Source organism: Triturus cristatus, chromosome 6, assembly GCF_964204655.1.
Source record: "Triturus cristatus chromosome 6, aTriCri1.1, whole genome shotgun sequence".
Classification (NCBI taxonomy): Eukaryota; Metazoa; Chordata; class Amphibia; order Caudata; family Salamandridae; genus Triturus; species Triturus cristatus.
Window position 1 is genome coordinate 562,850,087 of NC_140589.1, and position 19,742 is coordinate 562,869,828.

The window sequence follows — 19,742 nt, forward strand, 5'->3', positions numbered from 1 at the left end:
AATTAGTAGTATGTATTCAATTAGTAGTATTACTTCATAGATTCCATATTTTTTCTCCAGTTCAAAGAATAGCTCACCAGCAGAGTTTGACGAAGTTGACCATCAAACCAAATTACCTCTGCCTAATAAGGTAATCAAGATAACCAGGGTAAAGGCTTAAGTGTGTGGAATATAGACTAAATTATGCTGTAACATGTTTCAATTTTTTCCAGACTCAGAGTGGGAATGATCCACCCGAAACAGCCGTTTTTTCTCCTAACTCAAACATTGGAAATGAGATGGTGCCCGATGTTAATATGAGGTATTTGTTTATTGTAATATATTGCATTTCGCAATTTGCTGCATTTCTAAATGACATTCTGTTTTATGTATGGTGTATGTTTAAATATGTCCTCTTTTACTGTGTGCGTTGTAGAGACACCGTGTTTAGTGTAAGGCTTCTTGTCTTTAAGTATCAAAATTGTAGGGCTACACTGGATGTGACAGGAAAAGAAGCAGCAATTCTTGGAGAGTTCCATAGTATATGGTATGAATGCTACTTCAGAAATTGTGTTGCTGTTTCCATCTATAGCTGTTTTTGTAAACTGCTTTCATCTGCCTTGCATCTGTCCTGGTGCATTTGTATTGTAGGAACATCCCTGGGTGTAGCAGCCCCCACCCTCCACACACTTCTACTGGATAATTACTCTTCCCTTAAGAAGGATTCTCTTCCCTTAAGAAGGTTCTCACATACACATCAGGAAATCAAGGGGGCGCTGACCCATGAACTTTTGGAGGAGAAATTTGTTTCTGAATTCCCCTTTGAAACCTTACTCCGCTTGCAGAGCACCCAACATGAGGTCTGCCATGTTGGAGGACTAGGAAAGGTGCTACCTTGGGCAGTGGATTCCTTTATACTTCTGCAGGCTGAACTGAAAGGGAGAGATGTTGAATTTTGTGACTGAGTAGATCCACATAGGTGAAGTAGTGCCTTGCCTTCCTTACATTTTAATGGAAGGGCTTTAAAAATACTCTTTACCATAAGACACCTTCCCAGAGGATTAACGTCATCATTATGTTATCTGGTAATTCTGCAAGTGTTATTATAATGTGTTTATTAAACGCCATTAATGATATGCTAATTTTTCCCTTTAAAAATGCATCATCGACCTACTGGGAGAGCCATATTGGAGTGAAAGGAAAGCTTCTTTCTGCCACATAAGACCTTCATTGATAGTCCTCAATGCTTGAATAATTATCTCCTGCTTGCATGGACCCCAGAACACCTTTTTCTATAGGTTTTCTTTGTAGTTGAAACAGCAGAATGGCTTTATCCATGATTACATATGCAAATCTGTTGGAAAACTAGAGGCCTTGTTTTTTCATGAATGTTAAATGGAACTCTCCAGTTTATACTTCCTAAAACTACATTTCAGTTCTCAAATGGAGAGAAACCCATTTCAACAGTGAATATTAAAATCATCTACCGGAACAGATATGATACTTTATTGGTTCTGTTCAAGTGACGATCTTGAACAGAACCAATAAAGCATCATATCTGTTCCGGTAGATGATTTTAATATTCACTCTTTTGTTTTTGCACTGCTTCCCTCACCACCATTAACAAATAACCCACATTATTCGGAACCACGGTAGATACAATATCTTAAAGTGATGGTAAGGTTCCTGTGGTCCTTTCATTCTGTGGCCCGATTCAATGGAGGGCACTGGAAAGGCTACTAATTCCCAAATGATGTGGGTTGCTACCTAAGTGGCTGATGGGATTTACTTTCACTTGTTGAAGTATCTACTAGCTTTATCATTATTCTCTTGTTCTGACCCTAGGTTTCCTGTTTGTAGTTATAATGTATTGAATCAGGGGATTAGAAACCTATTGGTCAATAAATATTTTCACTTGGACCCTTTTGATATATCTGGCAAAATCTAGATGTATCTAGTTATTTAAGGACATTATACCCTCTCAACCCCCCACCCAGCAAGTAAACATTAATATAGAAATAGATAGTGACATACCGCACATCAAACTATATAGCAATATGTATACATACATGTAAACACATAACAATTATGAAATTTTATGTACAAGGCATAAATCCCACCTATATGTATGTACATGTAGTAATGTGTACATGCTCAGACATTTCCATGTGTGCTGTGTGTGAATAAACATATATTTTTAAACCTATGTTTATTGGCTTTTTTGTTCTTGGAAGACAGTTGTTACAAGTATATCTCAACATCACAATTTGTGCGGCAATAGCTCAAAGAACATAATTTAGATTGGAATGTCCATAGGTGAACATTCAAAAGGTAGAGGTATACACTTATTCAACCGTTCGCAATGGCAGAGGGATTTGCAGCATAAACGCTTAACACATAAATCAGTATTTAATAACCTTTCCCATCTCGCACCTTCTTGCTAGTCTCATCATAGGTGTAACCTAAGACATATATCCATTTGAAAAGTAATGCATATGTCTGCCAGGCCTCATTGTCATGAAGACTACATCTCTGAAATAAGAAAAAGCGGCATCACAGATTCCAACAAATGAAAACCTAAGTATGAAAAGCGAAAAGAATAAAGAAAACTAGCTTTCCCGTGGGTCACCCACACCCAGTAAGGAGAGGGAGAATGACAAAGCTTGTAAGGAAAGAAAAAAAGAGAAAAAAACCAAAGACTGTAAAAAGGCCAGTGGGAGAATCTGAGACGGTGGAACGTGTGATAAGTTTTGTGACAGGAGGGATTCTGGTGAAAAGAGCTACAATCTAAAGAAGGGGAGGGGAACTGCCTCAGGACACACCAAGTTATTGTTGCTATAGTCGACTCTACTCTCCATCTGTATAGTCGAATGAGTCTGTCTTCTACCTCATTCGGCCCTTCCTCCCTGTCTGGGTTCCCGCCAGATACACTCCTCCCGTACCTCCGACCACATCTCTATCGGGCACCTCCGCACTCCCCTATCGTCTTCGCGAATCAGGTCTCTCTTCAGCCTAGCCCATACAATGACATCATTGGTCCAAGTGTTCACCCCTGGTCCCACCTCTAATTTCCAAGACATTGCCATTCGTCTTCTCGCCAGAACTAAAGCCAGGTGCAGGAACTGTAAGTCAACTTTTCGTTTATGGAGGTCTAGGAAACCGTCCTAGCAAGCAATCCTCCAGACTGCATGGGTGATATCGGTTCAGGGTGGCATTAAGGGCCCCGATCATGGCATTCCAGAATGCCTGCAACTTGAGACATTCCCAGGTTGTATGCAAGAAATGTGCGTCCAATAGCTTACATCTGGGGCAGTCCTCCACAGATGGGCCAGTCCGCCATAGATGACTTGAAGACTATGGGGTGTCAGTTATGTCATGAGTACATAGTTAAATTGAGTATATTTTAATCTCATGTTTCTGGAGACCTTCTTAAGATATACCAGGACCCTATTCCACTCTAAAACGGTATGTTCTTGTCCCAAGGCCTCTCCCCATCGACATCTAGGTACTGAGAGGGGTCTACAAACCATAGCATTGAATGATCTCTAGAACCAGGACACCAGGTGCCGCTGTGTCCCCATATTTACTTGCATCTGTAGTACGTCGTATGCCGTTGGTTCGTCTCAACCGGTGTTTAAATCTCCAGAGGCCTGTGTCGGGGCCCACTAAGTTAGGAATTGATCCGCAGCTAGGTCATACTTGTCCACTAGTTCCTCCATTGGGAGTAGAGTTCCCAATTGAAGACAGTTGCCTCTCGTTAAAGCCGGCCTCTGACCAAGCAGTTATTTGTCCAGCTGTGAAAGAGGTGATCGGAATCTCCCTCCATGTGGTAGTCCCACTAGCGGCAAGGCGGGTGCATAAAGGGGGTCCCCGCTGTTCAGCGGGTACGGTCAAAGCGATCACCTGCTTATACCGACAGCTGTCGACAGAACGCTTGCAGCCCCTAGTGGCGCTGAAGGATAAATGGGAAGCTGACCTTGGGAGGCCCATCCCCGAATTGACATGGCCACAGCTGGTGCGGCGGGCCTGGAAGGGCACGCGTAACGCCCGGTTTCAACTGGTGCAATTCTTCACGCTACACAGGGTGTACTTGACGCCCGTCAAGATACTGCAGTACTTTGGGGGCGTCCCAGCACAGTGCCCACGGTGTGGGGTGGACAGTGCTGACTTTCGCCACATGTTTTGGTCTTGCACGTCGCTGGGCAGCTATTGGGAAGACGTCATAGACTGCCTGAATCAAGTGACAGATCGTACCATTGACGCCGAGATGGGCGCCTGTTTGTTGCTTTGGTTTCCCCATACCCGTCGCACGAAGGTTACTAGTAAGTTTTGCGATTTAGGGTTGATTATGGCTAAGAGGGAGCTCACCATGCATTGGAAGTCAAGGGCGGGGCCTAGCTTTCTGAGGTGGAGGGCGAATTTTGCAAAATGGGCAGGCAGTGAGGGTACACTTCGTTTGCAATTAGCGCATAGAGCGGACGACGAAAAGGCACTAGCAACAGCCAGAGCGTGGGAGGCATTGGTGGTTGAGCTCCAGGGACTATCGTGCGATGCCATAGACGAGGGGGAGATGCCAGAACACACTGGGGATCCAGCGCGGAGAGATTAGGAGGGTGCTCTGGATGATGGACGGTGACCCATGCCAGGGAGGGCTCCTGGAACGCACTTAAGTTGGTAGAACTGGGACAGACCACCCCTGCAAATAATACGTTACGGGAGTAGGGCTTACCATCGGAAGACTAGGGGTAGGGGGCACACTGACAAGAGTGGAGGGGGGGATGGGGGGGAGGGGGGGCCCACAAGGGAAGAGTATTTATGTCATTGTATAATTGTGTAGTCGGACTCATATGATACTCTTTTGTGACCTGTTGGTACCCTCGGGGGCCCTGGGGAGTTGTTGTGTTGAGAAAACAATAAAAAATGTTTTTACAAAAAAAGTGGGTCCCCGCTGTCTTTTGCTTACAGTGCCTCCAGCAGCGCAACAGCCCTTTAGGCTTAGGAGTCAGTAGTGCCGGGGAAAGTAGTTTTGCCAGCAACATGCTCTGATTGTGAGCCGGCCCCACTGTGCCTAATTCTTCATGTTGGGCCCCATCTAGCCATAGTGACCCACTGTAGCTTTGCCGCCAGGACCCAAATTCGAAGTTTGGTGCCCCCAGGCCCCCTCATCAGGCAGGTGTTGAAGAACCCACATCGAGACCCTGTGCCAGCCTCCATCCCATATCGGTTCCCTTAGCAATGAATCTAACTTTCGGGACTAAGAGAGGGGTACTCCAACAGGGAGATTAGTGAAGTATTACAGTATGCTTGGGAGCATGACCATCTTTGACACCGAGATTCTGGTCATAATGACCCATTGAAGTGAATTCCAGAAGGGGACATGTCTTAAGTGATCTAAGGGCTCTTCGCAGATTGCCCTTCCGGAGGTCCTCCAGCGAGTGAAATATCTGGATACCCACGTATTTAAAGGATGAGGGGTACCAAGCCAACTCCTGCTGGATCGTCTGCGGCCATGGAGCCCCCGGTTCCATGGGAAACAAGCAGGTGTTGTCCTTGTTGATCTGGAGGCCAGAAAGAGATCAAAAGCTTCCAGATTTCACAAGTTGTTCTCTGCCTTCGTCGGGCCATCTGCCAAATAAAGTAGGAGAGGGTCCGTGTACAGGGAGATTATGTTCCTAACCCTCCACAACTACTCCAGTGCCTGCCCGCTCTTGCCAAAAACAGTCTGCCAACAGCTCAATGGCTAAAGCAAAGAGAAAGTGTGACAAGGGTATCCTTCCTGCTACCTCTTTAGACCCTGTACTCTGAAGCTCTCCCAGTCTCAACCGGCTCATCACTTCGAATTGGAAGTCCAACAGGACGGAATCAAAGGCCTTTTCAAGGTTTACAGGCATCAGAGCAGCCCCTAATTGGGACTGTGCCGCCGGTCGAAAAGAGGATTTGATACAATCGCTGTAAACTAAGGGAGGTGCTGTGGGAGGGCATAAAGCCATTTTTTGTCTTAATGGATCAGCTCAGGCATGTGGGCGTGTAAACAAAGGGCTAGTACTTTGCTAAAGGTTTTAAACTCACTGTTGAGCATGGACAGGAGATGGGATGCTGTGGTGCGAGCACCTTGAGTCAGAGTCTTGGGCTGTGGGATTATGACCCCATCACGTATGGATACAGGTACCGTGCCATGTGATAATGTGTCGGTGTATAGTGACAAAAGTTTTGAGGCCAGGTTGCCCGTGAATGTGGCATAAAACTCAGCTGGCAGACCACCTGGAACTGGGGTCTTCCCTGATGCCATTTCCTTAATGGTGAACTGAATCTCCTGTACTGTTACAGGATCTCCCAGCGTCTCTTGGGGGAGTTCTCTCAGCACCCGCCTCTGTAGGAAGGCAGTCTTTAGCTCTGGTGATTGAGCCCCCGGGCAGTCATATAATGTCATGTAATACTCTCGGAATGCAGCGTTAATGGCCATGGGGGAATAGAGCACTCTTTGAATCTGTGTGATAGGGGCTCCGTGGGACTTTTGACAGAAGTGGATAAAATATACCAAGACATTGTGCTCCTGCAAGATGAGAATCTCCCCCCCCCCCCCCCCCTCTGCATTACCCACACCACTCTCAACAGACGACACACACCTCAACCAAGTTGAGTCACCCGATATGTCCAACAACCTTTTGGATACTTGGCCCCTGTTAAATACAGCCACTCTATTAAACCTTCTAAACAACACTAAATCAGGATCACCCGAGGACCCTCTACCTATCTCTGTGCTTAGGCAGCTGGAACCACCTTTGTTGCGCGTGATCGCGAACCTTCTAAATTCCTCCCTGCAGGAAGCTACTATCCCATCTGACTGGGAACATGCCATGATACACCCACTCCTTAAAAAGGCAAATGCTGACTCCGACCTACCCTCTAACTATCGACCAATCTCCTTACTGCCTGCCTGCCTTCTCAAAAATTCTAGAAATGCATATCCATTCACATCTAACTCAGTTTGTTGAAACACATAGACTCCTTCATCCCTCCCAGTCAGGCTTCAGAGCAGGCTTCTCCACCGAAACCACCCTGTTGGGGTCAACGGAAAGCATACGCCGCCACCTAGATACAAGCGACACCGTGGCTCTTATCTTATTGGAACTGAGCGCCGCATTCGACACAGTGTCTCATATGGTATTAATCAAAACTCTTAGTTCACTGGGCATCCGCGGCTCAGCTCTGAATTGGCTCACCTCTTTCCTCACTAACCGCACCTTTCAAGTTTTTTCATGCACCGCCCGCTCAGATTCACTCTCTCACCCATGGGGTACCTCCGGGCTCTATCCTCAGCCCTTTACTTTTTCATTTGTATCTAAGACCTTTAGCAGATGTGGCAGAGGAATCAGGGCTGTCCTTATTCCCATATGCCGACGACTCCCAAATCATTTTGTTCGAGGCATATGATCTGCCGATTACACACTAAGCATAGATCGCCTTCTGGTGTTGGGCCTCCCGGATGTTTGCAGTTGTTTTTGTCTTGGAAAGTCTTTGGAAGTCACGAGGTAGGTGACTCCTCCTTTGGATCGTAGTGCGCATGGGCATCGGCTCCATCCTCAGATTGTTTTTTTCGCCATCGGGCTCGGATGTGTTTCTCGCGCTCCAGTTCGGAACAGTTACCGGTTTTCTCTTTCGACGCGCAATCCTTCCCTTTTCGACGGTATTGTCTCGATCGCGTTTTCCCAATCCACGCGACTCTCAACAACTTTGAAGTCTTCGATTCCGGTCGTCGACGAAGGCCTTCGGGCCTACCTAGGTCTCATCTTCTGGCTCATGGAAAGGACGCCATTCAAAAAGTGTCCTCGATGTGGGTCGAAGTTTCCCCACACCGACCTGCATGAGGTGTGCAACCTCTACCTCTTACCGGAGCACGAGGCCAGAGACTGTCCAGCTTGCGCCTCCTTCCGCTCCAGGAAGACAATTCGGGACCGAATAGCTAGAAGAATCCTGGCTCGCTCGTCTTCTTCGATCCCTGACAACATCTTCGAAGTGCCAGAGCAGGGGCGCATCGAGGAAGGCCTCATCCGTGCCTCCGAAGCCGATGACTCCGACGTCGAGAACATCACTCCAGCACAGAGGGCCGTGAGTACAGACATCAACCCCAACCCCAACCCCCCTCGGCACCAACTAAAAAGGCTTTGGTCCCACCTTCACGCCCAGGTGCACACCGAGAGACTGCTTCCCATGCCCCGCCTTCGGGCCGGGTAAAGAAACCTACTAAGCCTTCAGGTGACTCGGGCGCGAGTCAGCCTACCGTCGGTGCTGAAAAACATACACAGGCACCGAAAAAGAAGTCGTCCTCTTCCTTATCCATGCTGACAGCTGCTTTGACAGCCAAGCACTCTGCGTCGAAGACTGGCACTGGCTCCTCGACACCAACAATATACCTGGAGCCGACCAAAAAACTGCCACCCATGCTTCAAAGCCAAAAAAGACGTCGGAACCGAGGAAACCGGTTCCATCGGCCAACGACACTGCAAAACCGCATGGTTCCAAACCCAGAACCGCTACCGAGTCGGCGCCGAAAAAGCCTACGGGACCAACACCGTCGGCACCGAAGGATCTGTCTCCCACAGAAGAACTGTTTCACACAGATCCTACCCAACAAACTCTTGTAAAGGATCCTAAGGCTGGTGACCTAATGCTTAGCTTCAAGAAGAGACCGCCAGATATGCCTGCACCGGCTCCACCACCTAAAAAGAGAGACTTTGCTTCCTCTCCATTAAGGATCCCTTCTCCTCTTCCTCCTCCTCCTCCTCCCCCACCACTCTCCTACACCATCACCTACTCCAGTAGATGATGATAACTCAGATGATGCAGGGGGAGGTGCGGACGATCAACCACTAGGGGACCCTACTCCTACTGGCTCCCCAGACCCCTGGGATGATTATAGTATCCCAGACGTCCCTTACACCCCACAGGACGATATCTATCCCTCCAGGCCTTCCCCTCCAGAGGACACCATCGGCTTCAACCAGCTCCTTCACAGAGCTGCCCAGTACCACGGGGTTGACCTACACACAGACCCCGTGGAGGAAGATTTTCTCATGGACACTTTTGACACCACACAAAGATCCAGCTCAATTTTACCCATGCTTAAGGGGGTCATTAAGCATGCACAAGAGGTCTTTAAAGACCCGGTCAGGGCTAGAGTCATCCACCCTAGAATAGAGAAAAAGTAGAAGGCCGCCCTTACTGATCCAGCCTACATTAAAGGCCCCGCACCACTGGACTCCCTTGTAGTCTCCAAAGCGTGAAAAAGAGCCAATTCCCAATCATCAGGTGACGCACCACCACTAGATAAGGAGTCTACACTCCTGGACGCCTCTGGCAAACGAATGGCGTCATAGGCGGCAAACATATGGCGCATTGCTAATACCCAAGCGCTGTTAGCTAGGTATCACAGGGCACATTATGATGAGCTTGAGTCCAAATGCAGCACCTCCCAGACAGGTATAAAAATAGGGCCAATGAACTCATACAGGAAGGTAAAACCATCTCTAACACCTCTATCCGTTGTGCTTTAGCAGATACAGCCTCAAGGACAATAAACACCAGTGTCGTCCTGCGTAGGCATGCCTAGCTAGGCATTTCAGGTTTCAAACCTGAAGTCCAGAGTTCCATACTCAATCAGCCATTCAATGAGCAATACCTATTTAGCCCTAATGTTGACGTATCCCTTGAAAAAATGAAGAAGGATACCGATACAGCCAAATCTATGGGAACCTTGCAGTGGCAAGCTCCCAGACGTTTCCTTTCGTCGCTCATCCTTCAGAAGCACCCACAGATGCTACTCCTCAGATAGCCCCTCCACTTCTTACAAGGCTCCCACCCAATCCACCTTTACTAGAGGTTACCAAAGAGGTGGTTACAGGGGGAACAACAACAAAGTCAGAGGCAAAACCAACAACTCCCGCTCTTCCTCCACCCTCACCCAATGACTTCCCTCCACTTCCCCCAGACCATTCCACTCCAGTCGGGGGAAGACTCCTATAATTCCTTCCTGTCTGGGCCAACATCACTTCAGACAGGTGGGTGCGACAGATAATTCAATCAGGCTACTGTCTCGAACTACCATCTACCCCCCCCAAACATACCACCCAAACAGTGTCCAATGTCACAAGAACTTTTGTTACTGCTAAAGTAGGAGGTAATCTCCCTCCTTCAAAATAAATGCAATAGAACCTGTTCCCCTGCACCAACAAAACAAGGGAGTTTACTCCCTGTATTTTCTCATACCAAAAAAGGACGGCTCTCTAAGGCCTATTCTAGACCTAACACCCCAGAACCTATACATACACTCAGACCATTTCCACATGGTCACACTCCTGCAGGTCCTTCCTCTGCTTTCACAGGGTGACTTCCTTGCTAACCTAGACCTCAAGGATGCCTATTTCCACATTCTCATTCATAACGCTCACAGGAAATATCTCAGATTCGTAGTGGACGGTCAGCACTATCAATTCAAAGTACTCCCATTCGGAGTCACCACAGCACCACAAGTGTTTACCAAGTGCCTAGTGGTGGTGGCAGCGCACCTAAGAAGACAGCACATCCACGTCTTCCCATATCTGGACGACTGGCTCATTAAAGCCAGCTCATACAATCAGTGTGTACAACACACTCACGCCACTGTTCAACAACTTCACGACCTGGGGTTCACAGTAAACCACGCCAAGTCCCATTTGCAACCGTACCACACACAATACCTCCGCTGCCACAATAGACACTTCAAGGGCGCTAGCCTATCCCAGTCCCACCAGGATAGCAAGCATGCAAACTCTTCTCACCAAATTTCAACCGCAACACTCTTCCAGCTAGAGTGTTCATGCAATTCATAGGGATGATGGCCTCTTGCATATTCATAGTGCCTCATGCAAGACTCAAGATGCGTCCTCTCCAAGAGTGCTTAGCATGCCAATGGAACCAGGCTCAAGGTCAGTTAACAGATCTGGTGTTGGTAGACGGTCGTACTCCTCGCTCTCTGCAGTGGTAGAACACCAAGAACCTTTCCAAAGGGCGACCGTTCCTAGAGCCGATTCCTCAAATATTTATGACGGCGGACGCATCGCTCTCTGGCTGTGGAGCTCACCTACTACATCACACCATGCAGGGCAGGTGGACACCAACAAAAGTTACTCCACATCAACCACCTGGAGTTACTAGCCATATTCCTAGCCTTAAAAGCATTTCAAAAACACATATCCGGCAAGGCTGTCTTAGTCCGCACGGACAACATGACAGCCATGTACTACATACAAAAACAAGGTGGAACACACTCTGCAGCTCTCTCAGCTAGCACAGAACATATGGAGGTGGGCTATACCTCAGAACATTTTCCTCCTAGCCCAACATGTCCCAGGAGTCCAAAACACCATAGCCGATCTGTTGAGCTGTCAAACACAACAGATCCACGAGTGGGAACTTCACCCACAAGTTCTTCAACCGTTTTTTCAAATGTGGGGGCAACCACAGATAGATCTCTTCGCCACCCAAGAAAATGCCAAATGCCCAGGCTTCGCCGCCAGATATCCACACCCATTGTCCAAAGGCAATGCGATCTGGATGAACTGGTCAGGCATATTTGCGTACGCTTTTCCACCTCTCCCACTCATTCCACTAGTGGTGCGCAAACTACAGCAACATTCCTTAACTCTCATTGTACTTGCTCCAACTTGGGCCAGACAAACGTGGTACACCACATTGCTGGAACTCTCCGTAGTTCCGCACCACAAGTTACACCTCTCACCACGCCTCTTAACCCAGAACCATGGAGAGATCAGACACCCGGACCCAGCTCAGCTCAACCTAGCAATCTGGCTCCTGAGGTCCTAGAATTCGGTTACCTTAACCTTCCCCGTGACTGTATGAACTTCATTAAAGAAGCTAGACGGCCTACCACTAGAGCATGGTATGCAGCCAAGTGGAAACGTTTTGTAATATATTGTCATAACACCACCAATCCTCTAGATGTGTCTATCCAACACATCATAGGCTACTTACTACACCTCCAAAGATGCAACTTAGCCTACACGTCTATTAGACCGCATCTTGCTGCCATAGCAGCATATCTACAAAATAGACAACATCTATCACTTTTCAGAGTACCTGCCATAAAAGCCTTTATGGAGGGCCTAAAAAGAATAATTCCCCCCAGAGTACCACCTTCACCTGTGTGGAATTTAAACATCGTTCTCACAAGACTAATGGGGCCTCCGTTTGTACCTCTACATAAATGTGAGCTACAATTCTTAACATGGAAAACTGATTTCCTAGTAGCCATTACTTCTCTACGAAGAGTTAGCAAACTACATGCACTAACCATTCAGGAACCCTTTCGCAGATTCATCATAATAAGGTTGTTCTCTGAACTAATCCTAAATTCTTACCTAAGTCATTTCTCCTTTCCACCTCAATCAATCTGTGGAGCTGCCCATATTCTTCTCGCAGCCACAAATAGTCGCAGAAAGAGCTCTTCACACCTTAGATGTCAAAAGAGCACTGCTTTACTACATAGAGAGAACACAACCTTTTCGTAAGACCAAACAACTATTCATGTCCTTCTCACCACCACACAAAGGCAACCCCATATCAAAATCTGGGATAGCTAGGTGGATTGTCAAGTGCATACAAATTTGCTACCACAAAGCAAAACGTACATTATCTGTTCTTCCTAAAGCCCACTCTACACGAAAGATGGGGGCTTCAATGGCATTTTTAGGGAAAATTCCCTTAGATGATATCTGCAGAGCAGCTACATGATCTACACCGCACACATTCACAAAGCACTATTGTGTAGATGTGCAAACTAAACAACAGGCTAATGTGGGCCAGGCTGTACTCAAACCACTATTTCAAACTACTGCAACAGATACTGGTGGTCGCCGCTAGGAGGGGATACTGCTATACAATCTATGCATAGTGTGTAATCTGCAGCTCATATGCCTCAAACGGAATATGCTACTTACCAGTATGCATCTGTTCTTGGCATGTAGAGCTGCAGATCTACACACGCCCACCCGCCTCCCCGGCTACCTTTTATCTGTTCCAGTATTATCTTATTTAGATACAGCATACATGGGCATCTTTCCTGTTTCTTACAAAACTCCATTTCCCTGCTGGCGAAAAACAATCTGAGGATGGAGCCGATGCCCATGCGCACTATGATCCAAAGGAGGAGTCACCTACCTCGTGACTTCCAAAGACTTTCCAAGACGAAAACAAGTGCAAACATCTGGGCGGCCCAACACCAAATGGCGATCTATGCATAGTGTGTAGATCTGCAGCTCTACATGCCAAGAACAGATGCATACTGGTAAATAGCATATTCCTTCTCTCTCCTCGAAGAACACAGATGATCCTTCACCCCTGCAGTTGGGTCTAAGCAAAATAGCATCATGGATGCAACAAAACTACCTCAAATTAAATGGAGAGAAAACTGAGGTCCTTGTATTTGGTAAAAACAAGGATCTCTGTGGTCCTCAACACTGGCCCTGTGAAGTGGGCGCTCACCCCACACCCTCCCCCCACGCTCGAAATCTGGGCATCACTATTGATGACTCGCTTAACATACATTCTCAAGCAGTTAAAGTAGCAGCTACATGTTTTACCGTTCTTAAATGGTTAAAAAAATCTACTGGATGCTACCAGAGTCCACCCAGAAAACCGTGGTCAATGCCTTGATTAAGTCAAAGATTGACTATGGAAACGTGCTTTACTTGGGTCCTAACAAAGAAGTAACCCGCAGACTACAGATGGTGCAAAATTCTGCAACCAGGCTTCTGTGCCGGCCTCCTCCATTTCCTGTCATTTACAAAACTTGCACAGGCTCAGGGTGGAGAACCAAGTCAAGTTCAAAGCCCTGAGCTATATGCATAAAATTAAAACCGGAAATGCCCCGCAATATCTTCAACCCCTGGTCTGTCCCTACTTTCCCTCTCGAAACCTCTGCTCCTCCACCCAAGGTAAATTCATCACTCCCAAAATCAAACTATCCCGGATGGGCGGAAGGTCCTTTTCCTATCTGGGCCCCTCACTGTGGAACGCACTGCCTACAGCACTACGCAACGAAACAGACTATGTTCAATTCCGCAAATCCTTGTAGACGTGGCTTTTTGACAAATAACCTGCTAGCATGTTTTCATCTATGTCTCGCATCAGTTTTTCTGCGCCAGGAAACCCTCTTTGGGTAGCTGCTGCGCACTACAAATTTAATAAATAAATAAGCAGGCCAACAGCCTACCTGGTTGTCCCTCCTTGCGCGCCCTGGCGTTGTAGTTCTTATAATCATGGCATCATAGACATTCTAACACAGCATTATAGCTTTCCCAAGCCTCTCGGAGGCAGAGCAGCACATTCTCGTCTTAGTGCATCGTCTAGGTCATGTAACCTGTCCTCTAGAGCCCGCAGTTCCCCATCTAATGCCTTTCTTACTCCCACTGATTGACTCACAGTGCCCCCGAACTACCACTTTAATGACCTCCTAATCTACCAAATGGGACAGTGGGTTCAGCCGCCATGTGGGGATCTCCCGGAATTCCTCCACCGACCAGAAACCCAGCAATAAGGGACTATGGTACGAGAGGGTGCACCCCAGGTACTTTGAGTATGTCACATACTGTCTAAGTCTGTTTGAGCACACACATTTGTCCCATCGAGTATGGTGGTGGTGGTCAATATGAAAACAGTAGAAGTAATCTGGTGTCGTGTTGCGTTGACTCTTCCAGGGCTCACCGATCTAACCAATCTCAAAACCCTCTGCTGTCCTGTGTCCCAGCACCCCAGGCAACTGCAGCAGGACATTCGCCATACAGTTAAAGTTGCCACACGCCAAGAGGTCATCTGCTACTAATGGTGCCAGAGTAGCAGAGAGTGAGCGAAAGAAGGCCACCTGGTCTTGATTTGGGGCATAGGTACGCCTTAAAGTGACATCCCTGCCTAATAGCCTGCCCTTGATAAAGACATACCGGCCCTCATGGCCAATGGCGGAATGTGATTTCTAAGGGTGAACCCTCTCTGATCCAAATCAATACCCCCCCAGTCATAGGCAGAGTAAGAGGAGGCATACAATTGGCACATCACCTGCGCCTGAAACGCTCCACCTCGCTCCCAGCCATAGAGTTGCCTGCAACATAACCACCTGCACTCCCCGCAAATATCTATGAATGGTATTTCGCTTAGAGGTTGAACCCATGCGTCGGATACTCCAAGTCAGTCATGTTAGTGTATGATGTTTATCCTGCATTGGAACAGACAAGTGAGTGACCACCGCCACTCCCCGGAGCCTCCCTCTAATCAAAACCCTCCCATCAGGGTGCAGTGTGTTCCCCGAGACAGACCATAAAATCCCCAGCGGTTTTGGCCTTGGGCCTTGAGCTTCCTACGGTAGCAGTCAGGACTAACCTCCTGACTGAGGTGCTTCAGTTGGCAGCGTCCTCTTCGGTGCCCCTGCTGCCTTTCAATGAGGTCCCACAGACATCCTTCTGGGCACTTGGTCCAAGCCCAGCACAGGGGCTTCTGTGGCTAGGATGATTGCCCGATGCCACCGCCCTGCTCCGGGTGACCCCATTTTCCTTTCCCAACCCCTGAGCTTGGTGGTCCAAGCCTCCTCGCCCAAAGGCACGTTCCCTACTGCTCCCCCAGGTAGGGAATCCAAGAAGCTGGACCATCTTGGGAAGATGTTTTCTTCCGTCAGCTTATGACTGCGGTAGGTAAACACTGTATGTCTCTTGGGCCGTTACACCCACTCTGTGTGGGACACAGTTGCGCAAGTGCTCCCACAGTACCCCGGAGGAGACCTGGGTCGTACTCCCGTGCGGTCGCAGAGGGTAGAGACGCAGCAAAGTTCACCATTCGATGTGGGCTGGATATGGCAGACTTGCTGGGTAGTACAATTTCTACGTCGGTAGCCACTGGCTTCTCCGGGGATTTACAATAAAACCTTTTGGACATGCCCTTTGATGGCTGTCGCCTGTTTGGCGACAAGGCGGAAAGTGCGCTTGAGCGCTTCAAGGACTCTAGAGCTACTGTCAGATCCTTGGGCCTCGCTGCCACCTCTCGCCCCGTTCAGTCCGCCTTTTGCCCCTTTCGTGGCTACGGAAGGGGTGCCCCACCACATCCGCCCAGAGCCACAGGCCGGCGCAAGCTACCCAGACTCTGCACACCCGGGATGTGGGACACGCCGCTGTGGGTCTGGGGGCGGTGGGGCCAGTCCACCAGTGCCCCCTCTGGAGCAGCCTCCAAACCTTCCTAGTCAGACCTTTCAGGGCCACCAGTTATTAGTGGGTGGCAGGATACGCCATCACCTCTCCCACTGGCACAACATCACGTTGGACAGGCGGGTTTTGCAGAAAGTCGCTAGGGGAATCACTTGGCCCTTCTCCGTCAGGGAGTTATGGCTCGCTTGACCAAGGGAGCTATTGAGCGAGGCCATGTCCCAGAAGTAGTCCGTGGTTGTTACTCTCACTACTTCCTGGTTCCCAAGAAGGACAAAGGCCTGCATCCTATCTTGGATCTCAGGTACGTCAAATGCTTCCTCTGGAAGGAGATGTTCAAAATGTTGACATTACGTCAGGTCCTGTCTTCCCTCCACCATGGAGACTGGAAGGTAGCGTTGGACTTGAAGGACGCTAACTTCTACATCCCCGTCCTGCCAGCCCACAGGCGTTACCTGCGGTTCACGGTAGGCCACGAGCATTTTCAGTTTACCGTGCTCCCCTTTGGCCTTACCAGTGCCCCTCGGGTGTTCACGAAAGTGATGGCGGTGGTTGCAGCTTATCTGCACCGATCAGGGGTTCTAGTCTTCCCCTTTATCGACGACTAGCTGTTGAAGGCGGGCTTGCCCCAGGCTGTCGTATCCCATCTTCAGACTACGGCGGACCACTTGCACTCGCTGGGGTTCACTATCAACCTGCCGAAGTCACACCTGATTGCTTCTCAGAAGCTCCTTTGTATCGGAGCAGTTCTGGAAACAGTGTAGTTTCAGGCTTATCCTCCCGGGCAGCGAGTCTGGGATCTTCAGGCTATGTTACCGATGTTTCATCCTCTATCCTGGGTTTCGTTGAGCATGACCTTGAGGCTGCTGGGCCACATGGCCTCCTGCATCCTGCCGGTGGATCATGCCATGTGGCATATGCGTGCTCTACAGTGGGACCTGAAGTTCCAGTGGACGCAGCATCAGGGAAATCTCACCGATTGCGTCCAGATCTCGGAGGGCACTGCGCACCAATTGCAGTAGTGGCTAACGAACCAGGATTGGGTCAACAACAGATAACTCTCCCTTCCCCAACCAGAGTTATCAGTGGTGACGGATGTGTCACTCCTGGGAGGGGGCAGCCACATTGGAGAGGCGGAGATCAGAGGCCTCTGGTCTCCGGCAGAGTCCGGGCTCCATATCAATCTTCAGGGTAATTTGTCTGGCACTGAAGGCATTCCTCCCTTCTGTCAAAGGGAGGGTAGTGCAGGTGTTCACGGACAACACTACCGCCATGTGGTACTGTAACACACAAGGCAGGGTGGGGTAGTGGACCCTTTGTCAGGAGGTTCTTCATCTTTAGACGTGGCTGGAAGATCAGGGTATGTCCCTAATGGTTCAACACCTGGCAGGTTCTCTGAACGCTAGGGCGGACAAACTCACCCGCCGGTGCATGATGGATCACGAATGGCGTCTTCACTCGGAAGGGGTACAAGGTCTCTGTGGGGAGAGCCTTGGCTAGATTTGGTCGCCACTGAAGAGAACATGCAATGTCAGCAGTTCTGCGCGTTGGAATTTGCAAGGCAGCACTCGCTCTGCGATGCTTTTTGCGCAAGTGTGTGAGAAAGTGCCCTCTTTATCCATGGTAGCCCCCACTTTTTGCTGAACTGCATGTGCTTTTCACTGAGTGTTCCCTGGGCTACTGCCAATCAGGTACCCAGGGCCTATACACTTTCCCTAAACCTGCATTGAAAACCAAACCCAATTGGCATCTCTGGCTACAGGTCAGCCCCTGGTAAATGGAACCACCGGTGCCCAGGTCACTGTGACCAGGGAAGGCCTCAAAGGGCTGCAGCGCTTATTGTGCCACCCTTAGAGGTCCTGTACCTTTACACTCACATACCGCCTTTGCATGCTGCGTATCGTGTTGCAGAACTAATTGAAGAGTCAACATGGCACACATCCCTGTGTGCCATGCCTACAACCCACTGCCAAGGCATAGGTCAGTCACCCCTCTTGCTGGGTGCCCTATACCAGTGGTGAGGGTACAGGTGCATGATCCCTGTACCCCTACAGTGTTGAAGTCCATTCTTAGACATTGTAAGTGCTGTGCTGCCATTAAGAGTATATGGTGCTCGGAGTTTGTCATTACAAACTCCACAGCACCATAATGGCTACACTGAAAACTGAGAAGCTTGGTATCCAACTTCTCAACGCTTTAAACCCACACTGATGCCAGTGTGGGATTTAATGAAAAATGCACACAGAAGGCATCTTAGAGAATCCCCCTGAAAAACGAGCTACCACTAGTGTTCACACTTAGTGGCTGCTCACCAGCTGCCTCCATCAGACATGTTTGTGGACCACTGGGTCGAGAACCTGCTGCTCTCGGGGGCCTGAAACAATAACATCCTGAGACGAGGTGCCAAGCCTCCTCCCCCAGGATGGGCAGGGTATACGAAGGGGAAGCTTCAAAGGCTTGCCGCCTTTGTGAGCTTCCCCCGGCCACTTGCTGCTTTCAGCGGGAAAAACAAGTGAGGAAGAGAGGTTTACCCACCTCTGCCAACACCATCTCTCAGGCGGGAGAGGCGAGGTGAAGCACAACTCAGTCCCCGCTATTTTGCAGATGGTGGGGACCAGCATATCAGGGAAAGGCTTATGCCCCCTCCCACTGGAGGGTGGCATAAAAGGGGGTGCACGCTCCCCAGGGAAGGGACCCATTGAACCTTTTACCTACCTGTAACTCCCCTAAATCTAGTAAATTCGGGCACCCCTGAACCTTGCTTCCTCAGACGAGAAACCAGAAGAAGAAAAGAAGGATCGAACAGCTGTGCCAAAGCTAACCAGAGGAGGACACCCTGCAGCCAGCAACCTCGAGAAACCCGAAGGACCTGTCTGCCTTCCATCCCAAAGAGACTGTCTCCCGTGAACACCGGATTTGTTCAAACAGACTCCCGATCCGCGGGTCTGCAGCACCCTGCGCCCACAGCCCGTTTTCGAGTGGCCCAACACCAAGAGGAGGTCTCCCCGGGGATCCTGACCCGAGATCCGGTGACCCCTGACCAGCCTCAAGTCTCCAGCCGACGCCTGCAGCCTCAAACCGGAAGGTCACCCCAACCGTGGCCAGGAGCTGGTAAGAAGATCCGACCCAAAAGACACCCCTGCACCCCGACGCCCCACGGCCTTGGGTGGCCCAACCAATGGTGCCTAACCAACCCCCAGCATCCCAACTTACCTCTCCAAGTGGTGGTCGCACCCAGAAGATCTTTGGCCCGAGCCTACAGTGCTTTTGCAAACCGGAGACTCCGCATTGAAAGCTACAAGGCACCCAACGCCAAAACAGCACTCTGCACCCGGCCACCCCTGTGCCGCTGAGGGTGCATCTTTTGTGCTAGCCTAAACCCCCATTTGCCCTGAGCTTAAGTAGAGGAGCTTTGCTCCCACAACCCAGTGGCCTGCTCGTCAGCAGCCATCAACCGGAGGCCCCCTAGCCCCCATTGGATAACATTGGGCCTCAGCACCCGGCTGCCCTAGTGCCGCTGAG

The 19,742-nt window shown here is 49.3% G+C and overlaps 1 protein-coding gene across 2 annotated transcripts in view; it reads left to right on the plus strand.

Moving 5' to 3' along the window:
• The window catches only part of TTK (TTK protein kinase), a 650,127-nt gene that overhangs the window by 123,298 nt on the left and 507,087 nt on the right, over positions 1–19,742 (plus strand). For both annotated transcript variants that reach the window (XM_085611007.1, XM_085611008.1), the window contains exons 7-8: positions 61–130; positions 213–301. In XM_085611007.1, the coding sequence (XP_085467133.1) occupies positions 61–130; positions 213–301 (159 nt within the window). The remainder of the gene's footprint in view (positions 1–60; positions 131–212; positions 302–19,742) is intronic.